General features: G+C 44.8%; 1 protein-coding gene across 1 annotated transcript in view; it reads left to right on the top strand.

Moving 5' to 3' along the window:
* galnt2 (UDP-N-acetyl-alpha-D-galactosamine:polypeptide N-acetylgalactosaminyltransferase 2) overlaps nucleotides 1-16,916 on the top strand; it is a 113,293-nt gene that overhangs the window by 39,113 nt on the left and 57,264 nt on the right. The window contains exons 4-7 of the mRNA XM_070884823.1: nucleotides 6,128-6,226; nucleotides 15,280-15,347; nucleotides 15,437-15,502; nucleotides 15,602-15,723. Of these exons, the coding sequence (XP_070740924.1) occupies nucleotides 6,128-6,226; nucleotides 15,280-15,347; nucleotides 15,437-15,502; nucleotides 15,602-15,723 (355 nt within the window). The remainder of the gene's footprint in view (nucleotides 1-6,127; nucleotides 6,227-15,279; nucleotides 15,348-15,436; nucleotides 15,503-15,601; nucleotides 15,724-16,916) is intronic.

Genomic DNA, 16,916 nt, shown 5'->3' with positions numbered 1-16,916 from the left:
AACCCCGTGAACTTTTATCTTGTGCATTAACCTTTTATGGGCACTATAGCCCCTTGATTATCCACTTTTAGGATGTTTTTAGTGTCTTCTACCGTGAAGACCGATACAAAATATTTGTTCAAAGTCTCTGCCATTTCCCTGTTCCCCATTATTAATTCCCCAGTCTCATCCTCTAAGGGACTAACATTTACTTTAGCCACTCTTTTCCTTTTTATGTACCTGTAGAACCTCTTACTATCTGTTTTTATGTCTCGTACTAGTTTGCTTTCATAATCTATCTTCCCTCTCTCTCTCATTTTTTTAGTCGTTCTTTGCTGGCTTTTAAAAGTTTCCTAATTCTCTGGCCTCCCACTAGTCTTGGCCACATTGTATGCCCTTGTTTTCAATTTGATACCATCCCTTATTTCCTTAGTTAGCCACGAATGGTTATCCCTTCTCCTACAGTCTTTCCTGTTTATTGGAATATATTTTTGTTGCGAGTTATGAAATATCTCCTTAAATGTCTGCCACTGCTCATCAACCATCCCATACTTTAATCTATTCTCCCAGTCCCCTTTAGCCAACTCTGCCTTCATACCTTTGTAGTCTCCTTTGTTTAAGCTTAGGACACTGGTTTGAGATTCAAGCTTCTTGCCTTCCAACTCAATTTGAAATTCAACCATGCTATGGTCACTCATTCCTAGAGGATCCTTTACTAGGAGATCATTTATTAATCCTGTCTCCTTGCACAGTACCAGATCTAAGATAGTCTGTCCCCAGCTTGGTTTTGGAACGTACTGTTCAAGGAAACTATCCCGGATACACACTATAAACTCTTCCTCAAGGCTACCCTGGCCAATTTGCTTTGTCCAATTAGTATGAAGGTTAAAATCGCCCATGATTATTGACTTTCTGTTTTTACAAGCCTCCATTATTTCTTGATTTATACTCCATCCAACAGTGTAGCTACTGTTAGGGGGCCTATAGACTATGGCCACCAGTGACTTTCCACCCTTGTTATTCCTTATCTCCACGGCGCTTTTTCGAAGAAGAGCAGGGGAGTTCTCCCCGGTGTTCTGGCCAATATTTATCCCTCAACCAACATCACTAAAACAGATTATTTGGTCATTTATCACATTTCTGTTTATGAGAGCTTGCTGTGCGCAAATTGGCTGCCGAGTTTCCTACATTACAACAGTGACTACGCTTCAAAAGTATTTCATTGGCTGTAAAGCGCTTTGGGATGTCCTGAGGTCCAATGATACAATAGACATTCAAAGTTACAGAGCTGGAAGACTAATTCATTTAACTGCAGCACTTTGATTGTAGGGCAAATATTTCCAAAAATTCAGGCTGTGAAATCTCTCCCATGACCCTCCCACCTGAGACTTTCCTCACATTTTGTGACTAGACAATGCTTTCCATTACCTTATTAACTCTTTTGGATTGATTTAATGCGGCCCAGATCTAACAATTATCTCTTGAGTTTCAATCACTTTCTTACTAGAGAATGTGTAGGATACCCACCTCAGAAATGGGGAAAAAAACACATTGTTAGACTAATACGCACACGTTAAAACTACTATTTGCGGATAAAATTATAAACAGAAGCAAAAAGATCATCAAGATATGCTTGTACAATAACCACATTTACACATATAAAAACTGTCACAAGCAGTACCCATAATTCTTAGCGTGTCCTTAGCAACACAGTCTCTGATGGTGCATTATGTTTTCTCACAAAGTTCCTATCCCCCCCACGCTCACAAAAGAGGCTAGGCGAACGGAAGATTGAAGTCCCCAAGAGACATTAGAAGAATGTCTTTTCCTTCGAAAATCAAACAATTTCTATGCAATCATCAGTCAGTCGAAATATTAAGTTTTCTTCCACGTTTGGGCTTCTTTCTCCAGTTTCTCTCCTATGTCCCCTCATGGCCGCTCCAAGCTCATCTTGTACACGAGACCCATCTCCTGCTCTCTCGACCCTATTCCCACTCGACTGCTGACAGTCCAACTTCCCTTCCTGGCTCCCATACCAGCTGATTTTGTAAATGGTTCCCTCTCCTTGGGTTCTGCCCTGCTGCCTTTCAAATCTGCCATCATCACCCCTCTCCTTTTAAAAATAAAAACCCACTCTTCCACTGAACTCCTTCACATGTTACCCAACACTAGGCTACACACCTGGTCATGACTAGAAAATGACTAGTGACTGTATTAAATGCATGTATTAACGTTTCAAACAAGGCATTGTACCATAGTAATCTTATTTTAACTGATTTCTGAACATAATCTCACATTACTAGCAGACTGACGATCTTCCATTTTGATTTTAGTTAAGGTGAGGGTGGAGGAGACAGGGATAGAGAGGCAGTGGAGAATAGAAGCCAGGGTCTATCTTTGCTCAAAGGAGGAGAACGTGTCGGAGGAGTCGAGGGAGAGACCAAGGTATGATTTGGTGATGAGAGCCATACTGCCACCCCCACGGTGGTCTGAGCAGGGCAAGTGGTGGATGGTATAGCCAGGCAGGGAGACTTCATTCAAGGGTAAGGTAGCATCACCCCTCAGCCAAGTTTCCGTCAGAGCCATGCTGTCGAGGGTAGAAGATCGCCCATGATCTCATTGAATGGCAGAGTAGGCTCGAATGCTCGAATGGCTTACTCCTCCTATTTCTTATGTTCTTATGATGCAACAATCTACGATAAGCTCGTGGATGGCAAGGACCTTGTTCACATCTCCCTCCAGAATGTCCGTTCAGTTGCGGAGAGTGTCGGTGATGGCTGCCCCACTGCCAGCATCCACAGGGTCAGCGCTGGGAGGGTTGAGTTGAGTGGGGAGGACATTGGCGAGATTCGCCCCCAGTGGGCTCACTGGGCTGGAAGGTCGGTGAGAGAATAGGATGGGACAGTTGGGGTTGCTGCTCATAAGACGGCAGCGATGAGTGGCCTTGATGGGCTCTTTGTAGGATGCCGAAAGGCACAGAAGAAAGCTGCAGGCTTATCTAGGAGGGAGTCAAGCCTGGGACGGCAGCAGGAGAGTAGGAAGGTCGAAGAGTAATGAGGGATTGAGGTAGGGATTTGGGAGGGCAGATTATCCGAGAGAGGAGAGATGAAAGGAGGCATGACGAGAGGGAAGAGCAGTCGGGGAGGGTTTGAGAGAAAAGGAAAAGAGGGAGAAAAAAGTGGAAAAAGAAATGAACAGCTCGGGTCCAGAGCGGCAGCCAAATTGCGCACACGATGAGACTCCGAGAAAAGCTCAGGTTACATAGGCCTGGTTATTAATGGGAGTAATTAATGGGATTCATATTCCCTCGTAACAGGGAATAGGTTGGAGACAATATTAGGGAGACCAGGGTCAAAGTCAGAGATCCCATCGAGGATGGAACTTGCATGGAGCATTGACGAACCACTGACTAAATTCAGAGACAGATGTAGCAGGGGAGTGAAGTCCAGAAGCTATTTGAAGGATGGAGAGTTTGAGGTTGGAGGTTGTTGCCGTAGGAATGAGAGTCGGTAGCGGTGCAGAAAGATGATGGTGAAACTGATGCAAGTTGGAGATCATGGACTTCTTTGTCGCTACGATTTAGACCATCCATTCCGCTGCCTCTGCCATGCTCCCTCCTTCCCCTAGTCCACTGGGCCAAACTTTCTCTAAGGTTCCCCCTTGCCCTAGCCCTGAACTTGCATCTTTCTCTAGTTTCTCTCTGATCTCCCGTCATGAACTCTCCGAGCTCATCCTGTCCATGAGACCCACTTCCTGCTCCCTCGACCCTATTCCCACTAAACTGCTGACCACCCAACTTCTTTTTCTGGCTCCCATGTTAGCTGACCTTGTTAACGGTTCTCTCTCCTCAGGTACTGTCCCCTCTCCCTCAAATCTGCCGTCATCACCCCTCTCCTCAAAAAAAAACAAGCCTTGGCAGCACTGTGCTTGCAAACTACTGCCCCATCTCCAACCTCCCTTTCCTCTCCAAAGTCCTTGAACGTGTTGTTGCCTTCCAAATCCGTGCCCATCTTTCCCGCAACTCCATGTTTGAATCCCTTCAATCCGGTTTCCGCCCCTGCCACAGTATCGAAACAGCACTTATCAAAGTCACAAAATACATCTTTTGTGACTGTGACAAAGGTGAACTATCCCTCCTCATCTTTCTTGACCTGTCTGCAGCCTTTGACACAGTTGACCACTCCATTCTTCACCAACGCCTCTCCACTGTCGTCCAGCTGGGCGGGACTGCACTCGCCTGATTCCATTCTTATCTATCTAATTGTAGCCAGGGAATCACCTGCAATGGCTTTTCTTCCCGCTGCTGCATCGTTACCTCTGGTGCCCCCCTTGGCCCCCTCCTATTTTCCTACATTACAACAGTGACTAAACTCCAAAAGTACTTAATTGGCGGTAAAACGCTTTGAGACGTCCGGTGGTCGTGAAAGGCGCTATATAAATACAAGTCTTTTCCTATTTCTCATCCAAATGCTGCCCCTTGGTGACATTATCCGAAAACACGGCGTTGGTTTCCACATGTACGCTGATGCCACCCAGCTTTACCTCAGTACCACTTCTCTCGACCCTTCCACGGTCTCTAAATTGTCAGACTGCTTGTCTGACATCCAGTCCTGGATGAGTAGAAATTCTGTCCAATTAAATATTTGGAAGACTGAAGCCATTGTTTTCGGTCCATTCCACAGCCTGCGTTCCCTAGCCACTGACTCCATCCCTCTCCTTAACATTTGTCTGAGGCTGAACCACATTGTTCGCAACTTTGGTGTCATATTTGACATTGAAATGATCTTTCGACCACATATCCGCGGCATAACTAAGACCGCCTATTTCCACCTCTGTAACATCGCCCGCCTCCGCCCCTGCCTCAGCTCATTTGCTACTGAAACCCGCAGCCATGCCTTTGTTACCTCTAGACTTGACTATTCCAACGCGCGCCTGGCTGGCCTCCCACGTTCTATCCTACGTAAACTTGAGATCATCCAAAACTTGGGAGTCAGTCCCAAGTCCCGTTCTCCCATCACCCCTGTGCTCGCTGACCTACATTGGCTCCTGGCTAAGCAACGCCTCGATTTCAAAATTCTCATCCTTGTTTACAAATCCCTCCATGGCCTCGCCCCTCCCTATCTCCCTATCTCTGTAATCTCTTCAAGTCCCACAACCCTCCTAGATATCTGCGCTCCTCTAATTCTGCACTCTTGAGCATCCCTGGTTTTAATCGTGCAACCATCGGTGGCCGTACCTTCTGTTGCCTAGGCCCTAAGCTCTGGAATTCCCTCCCTAAACCTCTCCGCCTCTCTTTCCTCCTTTTAAGATGCTCATTAAAACCTACCTCTTTGACCGAGCTTTTGGTCATCTGACCTAATTTCTCCTTATGTGGCTTGGTGTCAATTTTTTTGTCTTATAATAATCTTGTGAAGCGTCTTGGGACATTTTACGACATTAAAGGCGCTATAGAAATACAAGTTGTTGTTGGCGATCTCGGTCTTCCATTTGCATTTTAGTTACTTTATGTTTAAAGCCTCAGGAATGAAGACAGAAATATCTGTTTCCATCATTTTTTTAAATTCATTCACAGGTGTGAGCATCGCTGGCAAGACCAGTATTTATTACCCATCTTTAATTGCCCTGAGAAGATGGTGGTGAGCTGCCTTATACAACTGAGTGGTTCTTTAGGCCATTTCAGAGGGCAGTTAAGAGTCAACCACATTGCTGTGGGTCTGGAATAAAGGATATTAGTGAACCAATTGGGTTTTTATGACAATCCGGTAGTTTCTTGGTCGCCATTACTGATACTAGCTTTTTATTCCAGATTTATTTAATTAACTGAATTTAAATTCCCCGGCTGCCGTGGTGGGATTTGAACTCACGTCTCCGGATTATTACTCCAAGGCTCTGGACTACTCGTCCTGTGACATAACCACTATGCTACCGTACCCACATACCGTTTCCATCAAATGTCACTCCCAGGTTTCCTTTCCAAGTCACACACCATCCCGACTTGGCCTTCCTTCATCGTTGCTGGGTTAATTGATGATGATCATGGTTTCATTTCTAATGTTTGAGTTAAATTTTAAAAATCCGTGTTAATGTGACAATGGAACTTGTGAGGTGGGTGTGCCACGTGCTCAATGTGCTGTGCTTTTTCTGACAGGTGCCGGCGGAAGCAGTGGAACACTGACTTGACAGCAACCAGCGTAGTCATCACCTTTCACAACGAAGCGAGATCAGCATTGCTTCGCACCGTTGTCAGGTAAAAACAGTCGGAAGACGTTACACTCAATCACTTGGCAATTGCAGCAAAAACAGCTTGCATTTATACTGTGCCCTTAACGTAATAAAATGTCCCAAGGCACGTCACAGGAACGTTTTCAAACAAAATTTGACACCGAGCCATATAAGATATTAGGACAGATGACCAAAAGCTTGGTCAAAGAGGTAGGTTTTAAGAAACGTCTTAAAGGAGATGTAAGGGGATAAAATACGGTCACTAAAGTGGGAGACAGACAGACAGATGGTCACTAAAAAGGATGCTGAAGGTAGTGAATTGATCTGACACATGGTCCAGATTGTATGTAAAACTTGCTTATGTATGTAAAGCACGCTTATACACTCGCTTGAATGGGTTTTAAAGGGAAGCAAAGCTTGATGGTTAATGAACCATCCGTTGTATTGACCTTAGTACAAACTCATGAAAACTGTATTCAGTACTGAGCAATGTATGGGAGCATAGATTATCGCAGCATGGGAACAGGATGGTATTGACTGGCAGTTTTGACTCGAGTTGTTGGGAGAAGGATAAGGAGACACCACCCTGGAAAACAAAGTTAAGCAACATGAGGAACTGAGGCAAAGTTGACACCACTGAATAACACATTCCAGAAGGGTGACAGGTGATGGGAGATGGACAGGTGGGGGAGAGCCACTCAAAGTCAGTCTGATGAGGGTCGACGATGTAACTTCGCTGATAGCAGTGGGCCAATCGGTGATTTTGTAGGAGGGTCGCATACCTCGAAAAACTGTATAATTGTAATTGTAAAACCTCTGATTGGAAAACTGTTCATCGGAACTCTTCCCCTGCATGCTTGAATAAAAACCGGTTAACCGAGGTTTTGTTTGAGTGATTCCGTGGCCGCTATTTGGACGGGCGGGTGTCGATTCCTTATATCAGGGACTCCACCTTGAGGAAGAGAAGTCTTTTTACCTCAACAGAGGAAAGAGAGACAGAGAAGTTTATGCCAGAGCTTGGGACCTAGGTGGCTGAAAGCATGACCGCCAATGGTGTTGCGAAGGAAATCGGAGACACATTCTGTTTGGAGACCCTTGAGCAGGATGATGGGTTACCAGATGTATCAGTCCAGGCTGACCAAAGGCAGGGGGAAAAATGCCGTCTTTTCTAAATCCCCATCTCCCTATGGTGGTGGTTTTCAAACTTTTCTATGTGGGGCTCCTGCAAATACTCCCTATCTCAACTTCTGAAGGACAATGTTAGCTGTCCAAAGACAAAATAGCAGCATCATTGTAGAAACAGTGTTTTATAAATGCGCAGCAACACTAGAAACATACTGGCAAGAGGTTAAGTATAACATCATTTTTTTAATTCATTCTCAGGATGTAGGTGTTGCTAGAAAAGCAAGCTTTTATTGCCCGTCCTTAGTTTCCCTTGAGAGGTGTGGTGGTGAGCCGCCTTCTTGAACTATTGCAGTCCATGTAGTGATGGTACTCCCACAAGGCTTGACCCAGCGACGATGAAGGAACGGCCGATATATGCCCAGATCAGGATGGTGTGTGACTTGCAGGTGATGGTGTGTGACTTGCAGGTGGTGGCATGGGCCTTCTAGGCGGTAGATGGTGTGGGTTTGGGAAGTGCTGTTGAAGATGCCTTGTCGAGTTGTTGCAGTGCCTCCTGTAGATAGCTCAAAGTGGAGGAGAAGCATCCGGGAAGGCGGCGAACATCTCGGAACATCTTTGCTGGGAGCACGCGGAAGCCAAGAGCAAACAGCGGAAGGAGCGCACGACAAACCAAGTACCCCATCCACCCGTTCCTCCAACCACCGTCTGCCCCACCTGTGACAGAGACTGTAAGTCCCACATAGGTCTCATCAGTCACCTAAGAACTCGTATTAGTGTGAAAGCAAGTCATCCTCAACTCCGAGGAACTGCCTGAAGAGAAGAGATAGTACACACTGCAGACACGGTGCGCCAGGGAGTGAATGTTTAGGGTGGAAAATGGACGACTAACAAGAGGACTACTTTGTCCTGGACCTGCTGAAGACGAACAGAATTTTGCTCTCGGGTACCTCTGTTGCAATTTTGATGGGGGTCCCCGTTTAAAAGCCTTTGCCTCAATGTGTGCAGTGTTGAAGTGGTCTTAGAAACATGGAAACATAGAAACTAGGTGCAGGAGCAGGCCATTCAGCCCTTCTAGCCTGCACCGCCATTCAATGTGTTCATGGCTGAACATGAAACTTCAGTACCCCCTTCCTGCTTTCTCGCCATACCCCTTGATCCCCTGAGTAGTAAAGACTTCATCTAACTCCCTTTTGAATATATTTAGTGAATTGGCCTCAACTACTTTCTGTGGTAGAGAATTCCACAGGTTCACCACTCTCTGGGTGAAGAAGTTTCTCCTCATCTCGGTCCTAAATGGCTTAGCCCTTATCCTTAGACTGTGACCCCTGGTTCTGGACTTCCCCAACATTGGGAACATTCTTCCTGCATCTAACCTGTCTAAACCCGTCAGAATTTTAAACGTTTCTTTGAGGTCCCCTCTCATTCTTCTGAACTCCAGTGAATACAAGCCCAGTTGATCCAGTCTTTCTTGATAGGTCAGTCCCACCATCCCGGGAATCAGTCTGGTGAATCTTCGCTGCACTCCCTCAAAAGCAAGAATGTCCTTCCTCAAGTTAGGAGACCAAAACTGTACACAATACTCCAGGTGTGGCCTCACCAAGGCCCTGTACAACTGTAGCAACACCTCCCTGCCCCTGTACTCAAATCCCCTCGCTATGAAGGCCAACATGCCATTTGCTTTCTTAACCGCCTGCTGTACCTGCATGTCAACCTTCAATGACTGATGTACCATGACACCCAGGTCTCGTTGTACCTTCCCTTTTCCTAATCTGTCACCATTCAGATAATAGTCTGTCTCTCTGTTTTTACCACCAAAGTGGATAACCTCACATTTATCCACATTATACTTCATCTGCCATGCATTTGCCCACTCACCTAACCTATCCAAGTCACTCTGCAGCCTCATAGCATCCTCCTCGCAGCTCACACTGCCACCAGCCAAGTGAAACATTAAAAGTGTTTCTTCATTTTGGCTTCTTTCACGCAGCCGAGACACTTTTCCGAGCTTGCTTAGTTCCTGGGAAACTATTTGCTAAGCGCAAATATAATAACAATTGCATTGTGGCATTGTGGCTGTTGCAGTACAGTACCAAGGTCCAACTGTTGGACTTGGGTCTTGCTACATTTGCTTAGGTATCATAGAATCTTGCAGAACAGAAAATTCCGTATCCAAGACCAAGTTCAGCGTCATAGTATGCAGCACAGAAGGAGGCCATTCAGCCCATCGTTTCCGTGCCAGCTCTTTGAAAGAGCGATCCAATTAGCCCCACTCCCCCTGCTCTTTCCCCATAACCCTGCTATTTTCTGCCCTTCAAGTTACATAGAAACAAAGAAAATAGGTGTAGGAGTAGGCCATTCGGTCCTTCGAGCCTTCGAGCCTGCACCGCCATTCAACAAGATCATGACTGATCACCCACCCCAGCACCTCCTCACACCCCCCCCGACCCCCCCAGCCGCAAGGACCACATCCAATGACAACTCCCGGCGGCAGGGAACCCCACAGGCCAACAACTCCCCGAGTGAAGAAGTCTCTTCCCAATCCCAGCCCCAAACAGCCCACCCCCCATCCCAAGAGCGTGCCCCCCCCCCCGGCTCCGGACCCACCCAACACCGGGAACACTCCCCCCGCACCCAACCCGCCCCGTCCCGTCAGAATCCTTCCCAAATTACCTTTTGAATGTTATTATTCAATCTGCTCCCACCACCCTTTCAGGTAGTGCGTTCCAGATCGTGACATCTCACTGTGTAAAATAATGTATCCTCATCTCCTCTCTCGTTCTTTTGCCCACTGGACACTGCACCCCACCATTCCCTCGGAAATGCAGTGTGGGTGGGTAGATTCAGGCTTCTTCGAGTGTTTTGGGCAGAGGTCTGTACTGGTATGGGCTGGGGCTAGGGCATCACTGGATACACAGGATCCGAGAATTCCGTTTAGGACATTTTTTCAAAATAGAAAATCAGTTGGTGCAGGTTTAAGAACTCCAGTCGATGGTTCTGCAGACAACTGCATTGCAAGATGGGACTCTCAAATTGTACACGTAATTTTCTTATTTACACGCTGCTGTAATCTGCCCACTCAACAGGGCGAGGATTTCTGATGGAGCCGAATAAGACCAGGAGGTTCCAGGTAAAATAATGGGACTAAAGATGGACAAGTCCCCTGGACCTGATGCCTTACATCCTAGAATCTTAAAAGAAGTGGCTGCATTAGTTGTAATCTACCAAAATTCCTTGGATTCTGGGGCGGTCCCAGCAGATTGGAAAACCGCAAATGTAACGCCCCTATTTAAAAAAGGGGGCAGACAAAAAGCAGGAATCTACAGACCAGTTAGTCCAACATCTGTCGTTGGGAAAACGCTGGAGTCCATTATTAAGGAAGCAGTAGTGGGACATTTGGAAAAGCATGATTCAATCAAGCAGAGTCATCATGGTTTTATGAAAGGGAAATCATGTTTGACAAATTTGCTGGAGTTCTTTGAGGATGTAACGAGCAGGGTGGATAAGGGGGAACCAGTGGATGTGGTGTATTTGGATTTCCAGAAGCATTTGATAAGGTGCCACATAAAAGGTTACTGCACAAGATAAAAGTTCACGGGGTTGGGGGTAATATATTAACATGGATAGAGGCTTGGCTAATTAACAGAAGACAGAGAGTGGGGATAAATGGGTCATTGTCTAGTTGGCAAAAGTGACTAGGTGCCGCAGGAAATGGGTGCTGGGTCCTCAACTATTTACAATCTATATTAATGACTTGGATGAAGGGACCGAGTGTAATGTTGCCAAATTTGCTGATGATACAAAGCTGGATGGGAAAGCAAATTGTGAGGAGGGCACAACAAATCTGCAAAGGGATATAGACAGGCTAAATGAGTGTGCAAAAAATTGGCAGATGGAGTATAATGTGGGAAAATGTGAGGTTATCCACTTTGGCAGAAATAATAGAAAAGCAAATTATAATTTAAATGGAGAAAAATTGCAAAGTGTGGCAGTACGGAGAGGCCTGGGGGTCCTTGTGCATGAAATACAAAAGGTTAGTATGCAGGTACAGCAAGTAATCAGAAAGGCAAATGGAATTTTGGCCTTTACTGCAAGGGGGATAGAGTATAAAAGCAGAGAAGTCCTGCTACAAATGTACAAGGTATTGGTGAGGCCACACCTGGAGTACTGTGTACAGTTTTGATCTCAGTATTTAAGGAAGGATACACTTGCATTGGAGGCTGTTCAGAGAAGGTTCACTAGGTTGATTCCGGAGAAGAGGGGGTTGACTTATGAGGATAGGGTGAGTAGGTTGAGCCTATACACATTGGAGTTCAGAAGAATGAGGTGATCTTATTGAAACATATAAGATAATGAGGGGGCTCGACAAGGTGGATGCAGAGAGGATATTTCCACTCATGGGGGAAACTAAAACTAGGGGACATAGTCCTAGAATAAGGGACCGCCCATTTAAAACTGAGATGAGGAGGAATTTCTTTTCTGAGGGTTATAAATCTGTGGAATTCTCTGCCTCAGAGAGCTGTGGAGGCTGGGTCATTGAATATATTTAAGGCGGAGATAGACAGATTTTTGAGCGATAAGGGAGTCAAGAGTTATGGGGAGCGGGCAGGGAAGTGGAGCTGAGCCCATGATCATATCAGCCATGATCTTATTGAATGATGTAGCAGGCTCGAAGGGCCAAATGGCCTACTCCTGCTCCTATTTCTTATGTTCTTATGTCCCTCCCTAGATCCCAGTCCTTGCTGGCAGTATGTGTGCAGCCCCCACCCTGCTCCACCCTATCCTCCAACCCCAGGAATGTCAGCTCATGGTGTTTCATTCAAAAAGCTACCAAGTCTGGGGGTCAATTGAAAATGTCAAAACTCAGATCGATATTTTTTTATTCGGCAAAGGATATTAAGGGTTGGATCATACATAAAGCTCTGGTTAGACCCCATTGAGAGTACTGCATTCAGTTTGGGCATTGCACCTCAGGAGGGATATATTGGGCTTGGAGGGGGTCACAGCACAGAGTCACCAGAATGATACCAGGGCTAAAAGGGTTAAATTATGAGGTCAGGTTGTATAGACTAGGCTTGTAGTGTCTCGAGTGTAGAAGGCTAAGGGGTGACCTTGAAAGGTAGAGATAGAGTAAATAAAGAGCAACTGTTTCCAATGGCATTAGGGTCAATAACCAGAGGGCACAGATTTAACGCAAAAGCACCAGAAGCGATATGAGGAAAATGTGCAAAGAAATTTCTTTCAGGTATGTCTCCAACACCCTTTTGTAAGCTGTGATTGAATCTGTCTCCACCACCCTATCAAGCAGTGCATTCCAGATTCTAACCACTCACTGTGTTAAAAAAGTTTTTTCTTGTGTCGCCTTTGGTTCTTTTGCCAATCGCATTAAATCTGTGTCCTCTGGTTCTTGATCCCAAGATTAGTGGGAGGCCAGAGGGTTGGGAAATATTTAATAATCAGCAAAGGATGACTAAAAAAATTATAAAGAGAGGGAAGATAAGAGTATGTGAGTAAACTAGCACGAGATATAAAAACGGATAATAAGAGCTCCTACAGGTATATAAAAAGGAAGAGAGTAGCTAAAGTAAACATTGGTCGCTTAGAGGATGAGACTGAGGAATTAATAATGGGGAACAGGGAATTGGCGGAGACTTTGAACAAATATTTTGTATCGGTTTTCACGGTATCCCAATAATAGATAATCAAGGGGCTATGGGGAGGAAGGAACTTAAAATAATCACTATCACTAAAGAAAAAGTACTCGGTAAAATAATGGGAATAAAGGTGGACAAGTCCCCTGGACCTGATGGCCTGCATCCTAGGGTTTTAAAAGAAGTGGCTGCAGAGATAGTGGATGCATTGGTTGTAATCTACCAAAATTCCCTGGATTCTGGGGAGGTCCCAGAGGATTGGAAAATCGCAAATGTAACACCCCTATTTTAAAAAAAAAGTAGGCAGACAGAAAGCAGGAAACTATAGACCAGTTAGCCTAACATCTGTCATTGGTAAAATATTGGAATCCATTATTAAGGAGGCAGCAGTTGGAAATTTGGAAAAGCATAATACAGTCAAGCAGAGTCAGCATGGTTTTATGAAAGGGAAATCATGTGTGTCAAATTTGCTGAAGTTCTTTGAGGATGTTACAAGCAGGGTGGATAAGGGGAACCAGTGGATGTGTTGTATTTGGATTTCCAGAAGGCATTCGATAAGGTGCCACATAAAAGGTTACTGCACAAGATAAAAGTTCACGGGGTTGGGAGTAGAATGGATAGAGGATTGGCTAACTAACAGAAAACAGAGAGTCGGGATAACTGGTTCATTTTCTGGTTGGCAAGCCAGTGGGGTGCTGCGGGAATCAGTGCTGAGGCCTCAACTATTTACAATCTATAATAATGACTTGGATGAAGGGACTGAGTGTATTGTAGCCAAGTTTGCTGATGATACAAAGATGAGTGGGAGAGCAAGTTGTGAGCAGGACACCAAAAACGTGCAAAGGGATAAAGACAGGCTCAGTGAGTGGGCAAACATTTGGCAGATATGGGAAAGTGTGAGGTTATCCACTTTGGCAGGAAAAATAAAAAAGCAAATTATTATTTAAATGGAGAGAAACTACAAAATGATGCAGTACAGAGGGACCTGGGGGTTCTTGTGCAGGTACAGCAAGTAATCAGGAAGGCAAATGGAATGTTGGCCTTTATTGCAAGGGGGATGGAGTATAAAAGCAGAGAAGTCCTGCTACAACTGTACAGGGTATTGGTGAGGCCACACCTGGAGTACTGCGTACAGTTTTGGTCTCCTTATTTAAGGAAGGATATACTTGCATTGGAGGCAGTTCAGAGAAGGTTCACTAGGTTCATTCTGGAGATGAGGAGATTGACTTATGAAGAAAGATTGAGCAGGTTGGGCTTATACTCATTGGAGTTTAGAAGAATGAGAGATAATCTTATTGAAACATAAGATACTGTTGGGGCTCGACAAGGTGGATGCAGAGAGGATGTTTCCACTCGTGGGGGAATCCAGAACTAGGGGACATAGTTTAAGAATAAGGGGTCATCCATTTAGAACTGGGATGAGGAGGAATTTCTTCTCTGAGGGTTGTAAATTTGTGGAATTCTCTGCCCCAGAGAGCTGTGGAGGCTGGGTCATTGAACATATATAAGGTGGGGATAGACGGATCTTTGAGCAATAAGGGAATAAAGGGTTATGGGGAGCGGGCAGGGAAGTGGAGCTGAGCCCAAGATCAGATCAGCCATGATCTTATTAAATGGCGGAGGAGGCTCGAGGGGTCAAATTGCCTCCTCCTGCTCCAAATTCTTATATTCTTATGTTGTTCTATATTCTTGAATCTTCTGCTACTGGGAACAGTTTCTCTCTATCTACTCTATCCACACCACTCCTTTAACAAATCCATGCTGGCTTTCCTTTATTAATCCACACTTGTCCAAGTGACTGTTAAATTTATCCCTGATTATTGTTTCTAAAAGCTTCCCCACCACTGTGGTTAAACTGACTGGCTTATAGTTGCTGGCTTTATCTTTGCACACTTTTGTGGTTAGGGAACCAAGATGGGTAAATGGAGTTGAGATATAGATCAGCCAGGATCTAACTGAATGGCAGAGCAGTCTCTAGGGGCTGAATGGCCTCATCCTGTTCCTCTGTTCCTATGCATTCTTTTTCTTAAAATATTCAACGTGTCAGAAAGCACTTTACACCAAAGTATTCCCCCTGCACTTTCTACTCTGTCAACTGCTTTAACAAGCCAAGTGTTTGAATTAATTCTGCATTAAAAATAGAATCGTGTTAATCAAAGGCAACAAGATAGAGCAGGGTTTTCCACAAGTTCCACACTTCACTACAGCAGAAATAATGTCTGCTGAAAATGGTAATTATATAAAACATTTTTTACATTTATTTTTGGATAATTCTCATGTTACTGATCTCTTTTATTTTACACAGCGTGCTTAGAAAAAGTCCACCGCATCTTATCAAAGAAATCATTTTAGTCGATGATTACAGTGACAACTGTAAGTAAGAATTTCTTTACCTTTTCACAGCTCAGGCACTCTCCTAAATAAGTTTTATTGTAGAATAAAATCTGTATTTCCTCTTTCAGCTGAAGACGGCACTTTGCTGTCAAAGATTGAGAAGGTGCGAATTCTTCGAAACAACAGACGTGAAGGTGAGTCGGGGTAAAGATCGTTCTATTTCGGTGTTTCTGCTTCTGAGTTTTTCTTCAAAAGAGACCGACCAACGATCTTTTCTTTCCTTACCTGCCCAGGGCTAATGCGTTCGCGTGTCAGGGGAGCTGATGCAGCACAAGCAGGCATACTTACATTTCTTGACAGCCATTGCGAATGCAATGAGCACTGGCTGGAACCCCTCCTGGAGAGGGTCGTTGAGGTAAGCAAATATGTTTGGGAGAGAAAATAAGTTTGTTATGTTCTTGTGGCAGGAAAGTGGAGTTGAGTTGATGATCAGCCATGATCGTATTGAATGGCGGAGCAGGCTCGAGGGGCCATATGCCTACTGCTTGTGTGTGAATGTGTGTGTGGTCTCCGTTAACTCAAGGGGGTTGCGTAAAGGCAGAATACAGTCAAATAATAGGAAGGGGAAATGGTGCAATTCTTGTTGTACGTTACCAGCTGTCAAGCAATGCAGATGAGCCAGGTCAAGAACAACTGGGCAATAATACCGGTTGATTTTTAACTATCTGAAGATAGACTGATTTAAAGGTAATGCATGTGGTCAAAGTAAAGAACTCTTTTTAATCAAAACACTGCTTCCTACACAACTTGCATTTATATAGCACCTTTAGTGTATTAAAGAACAAAGAACTTGCATTTATATAAGCGCCTTTCATGACCTCACAATGTCCCAAAGCGCTTCATAGCTTTTGAAGTACTTTTGTAATGTAGGAAACGCGGCAGCCAATTTGCACACACGGCTCCCACAAACAGCAGTGTGATAATGACCAGATAATCAGTTTTACTGATGTTGGTTGAGGGATAAATATTGGCCCAGGACATCGGGGATAACTCCTCTGCTCTTCTTCGAAATCGAGCCATGGGATCTTTTGCGTCCGCCTGAGGGAGCAAACGAGGCCTCAGTTTAACGTCTCAACTGGCAGGCGGCAACTCCGACAGAGCAACATTCCCTCAGTACTGCACTGGAGTGTCTGCCTGGATTAACTTGCTACCACATGGAGTGGTGCAGACAAATAGCATAGATGCATTTAAGGGGAAGCTAGCTCGGTAAATGAGGGAGAAAGGAATAGAAGGATATGTTGATGGGGTGAGATGAAGAGGGGTGGGAGAAGGCTCGTGTGGAACATAAACACCGGCACGGAGGAGTTGGGTCTAATGGCCTGTTTCTGTGCTGCAGACTCAACGTAATGTAATGTATGTTTTAAGTCTACAAATAAAATATCCATTGTTCTGCCAGGATCATTAATTCAGTTATCTGCTTAAAGCAAAGTATGGCTTTCTATAAAACCGCCCAGCTGCTGTCACATAGACTGCTCATCTCTCATAGAAACTGTCGATATTTGAATAGGATCATGTATTAGTTGCCTTCTGCCATAAAATCAAAAGAAT

Source organism: Pristiophorus japonicus, chromosome 7, assembly GCF_044704955.1.
Source record: "Pristiophorus japonicus isolate sPriJap1 chromosome 7, sPriJap1.hap1, whole genome shotgun sequence".
Lineage (NCBI taxonomy): Eukaryota > Metazoa > Chordata > Chondrichthyes > Pristiophoridae > Pristiophorus > Pristiophorus japonicus.
Note: the sequence above shows the minus strand (reverse complement) of the source record. Positions and strands in the feature narration are given on the sequence as shown.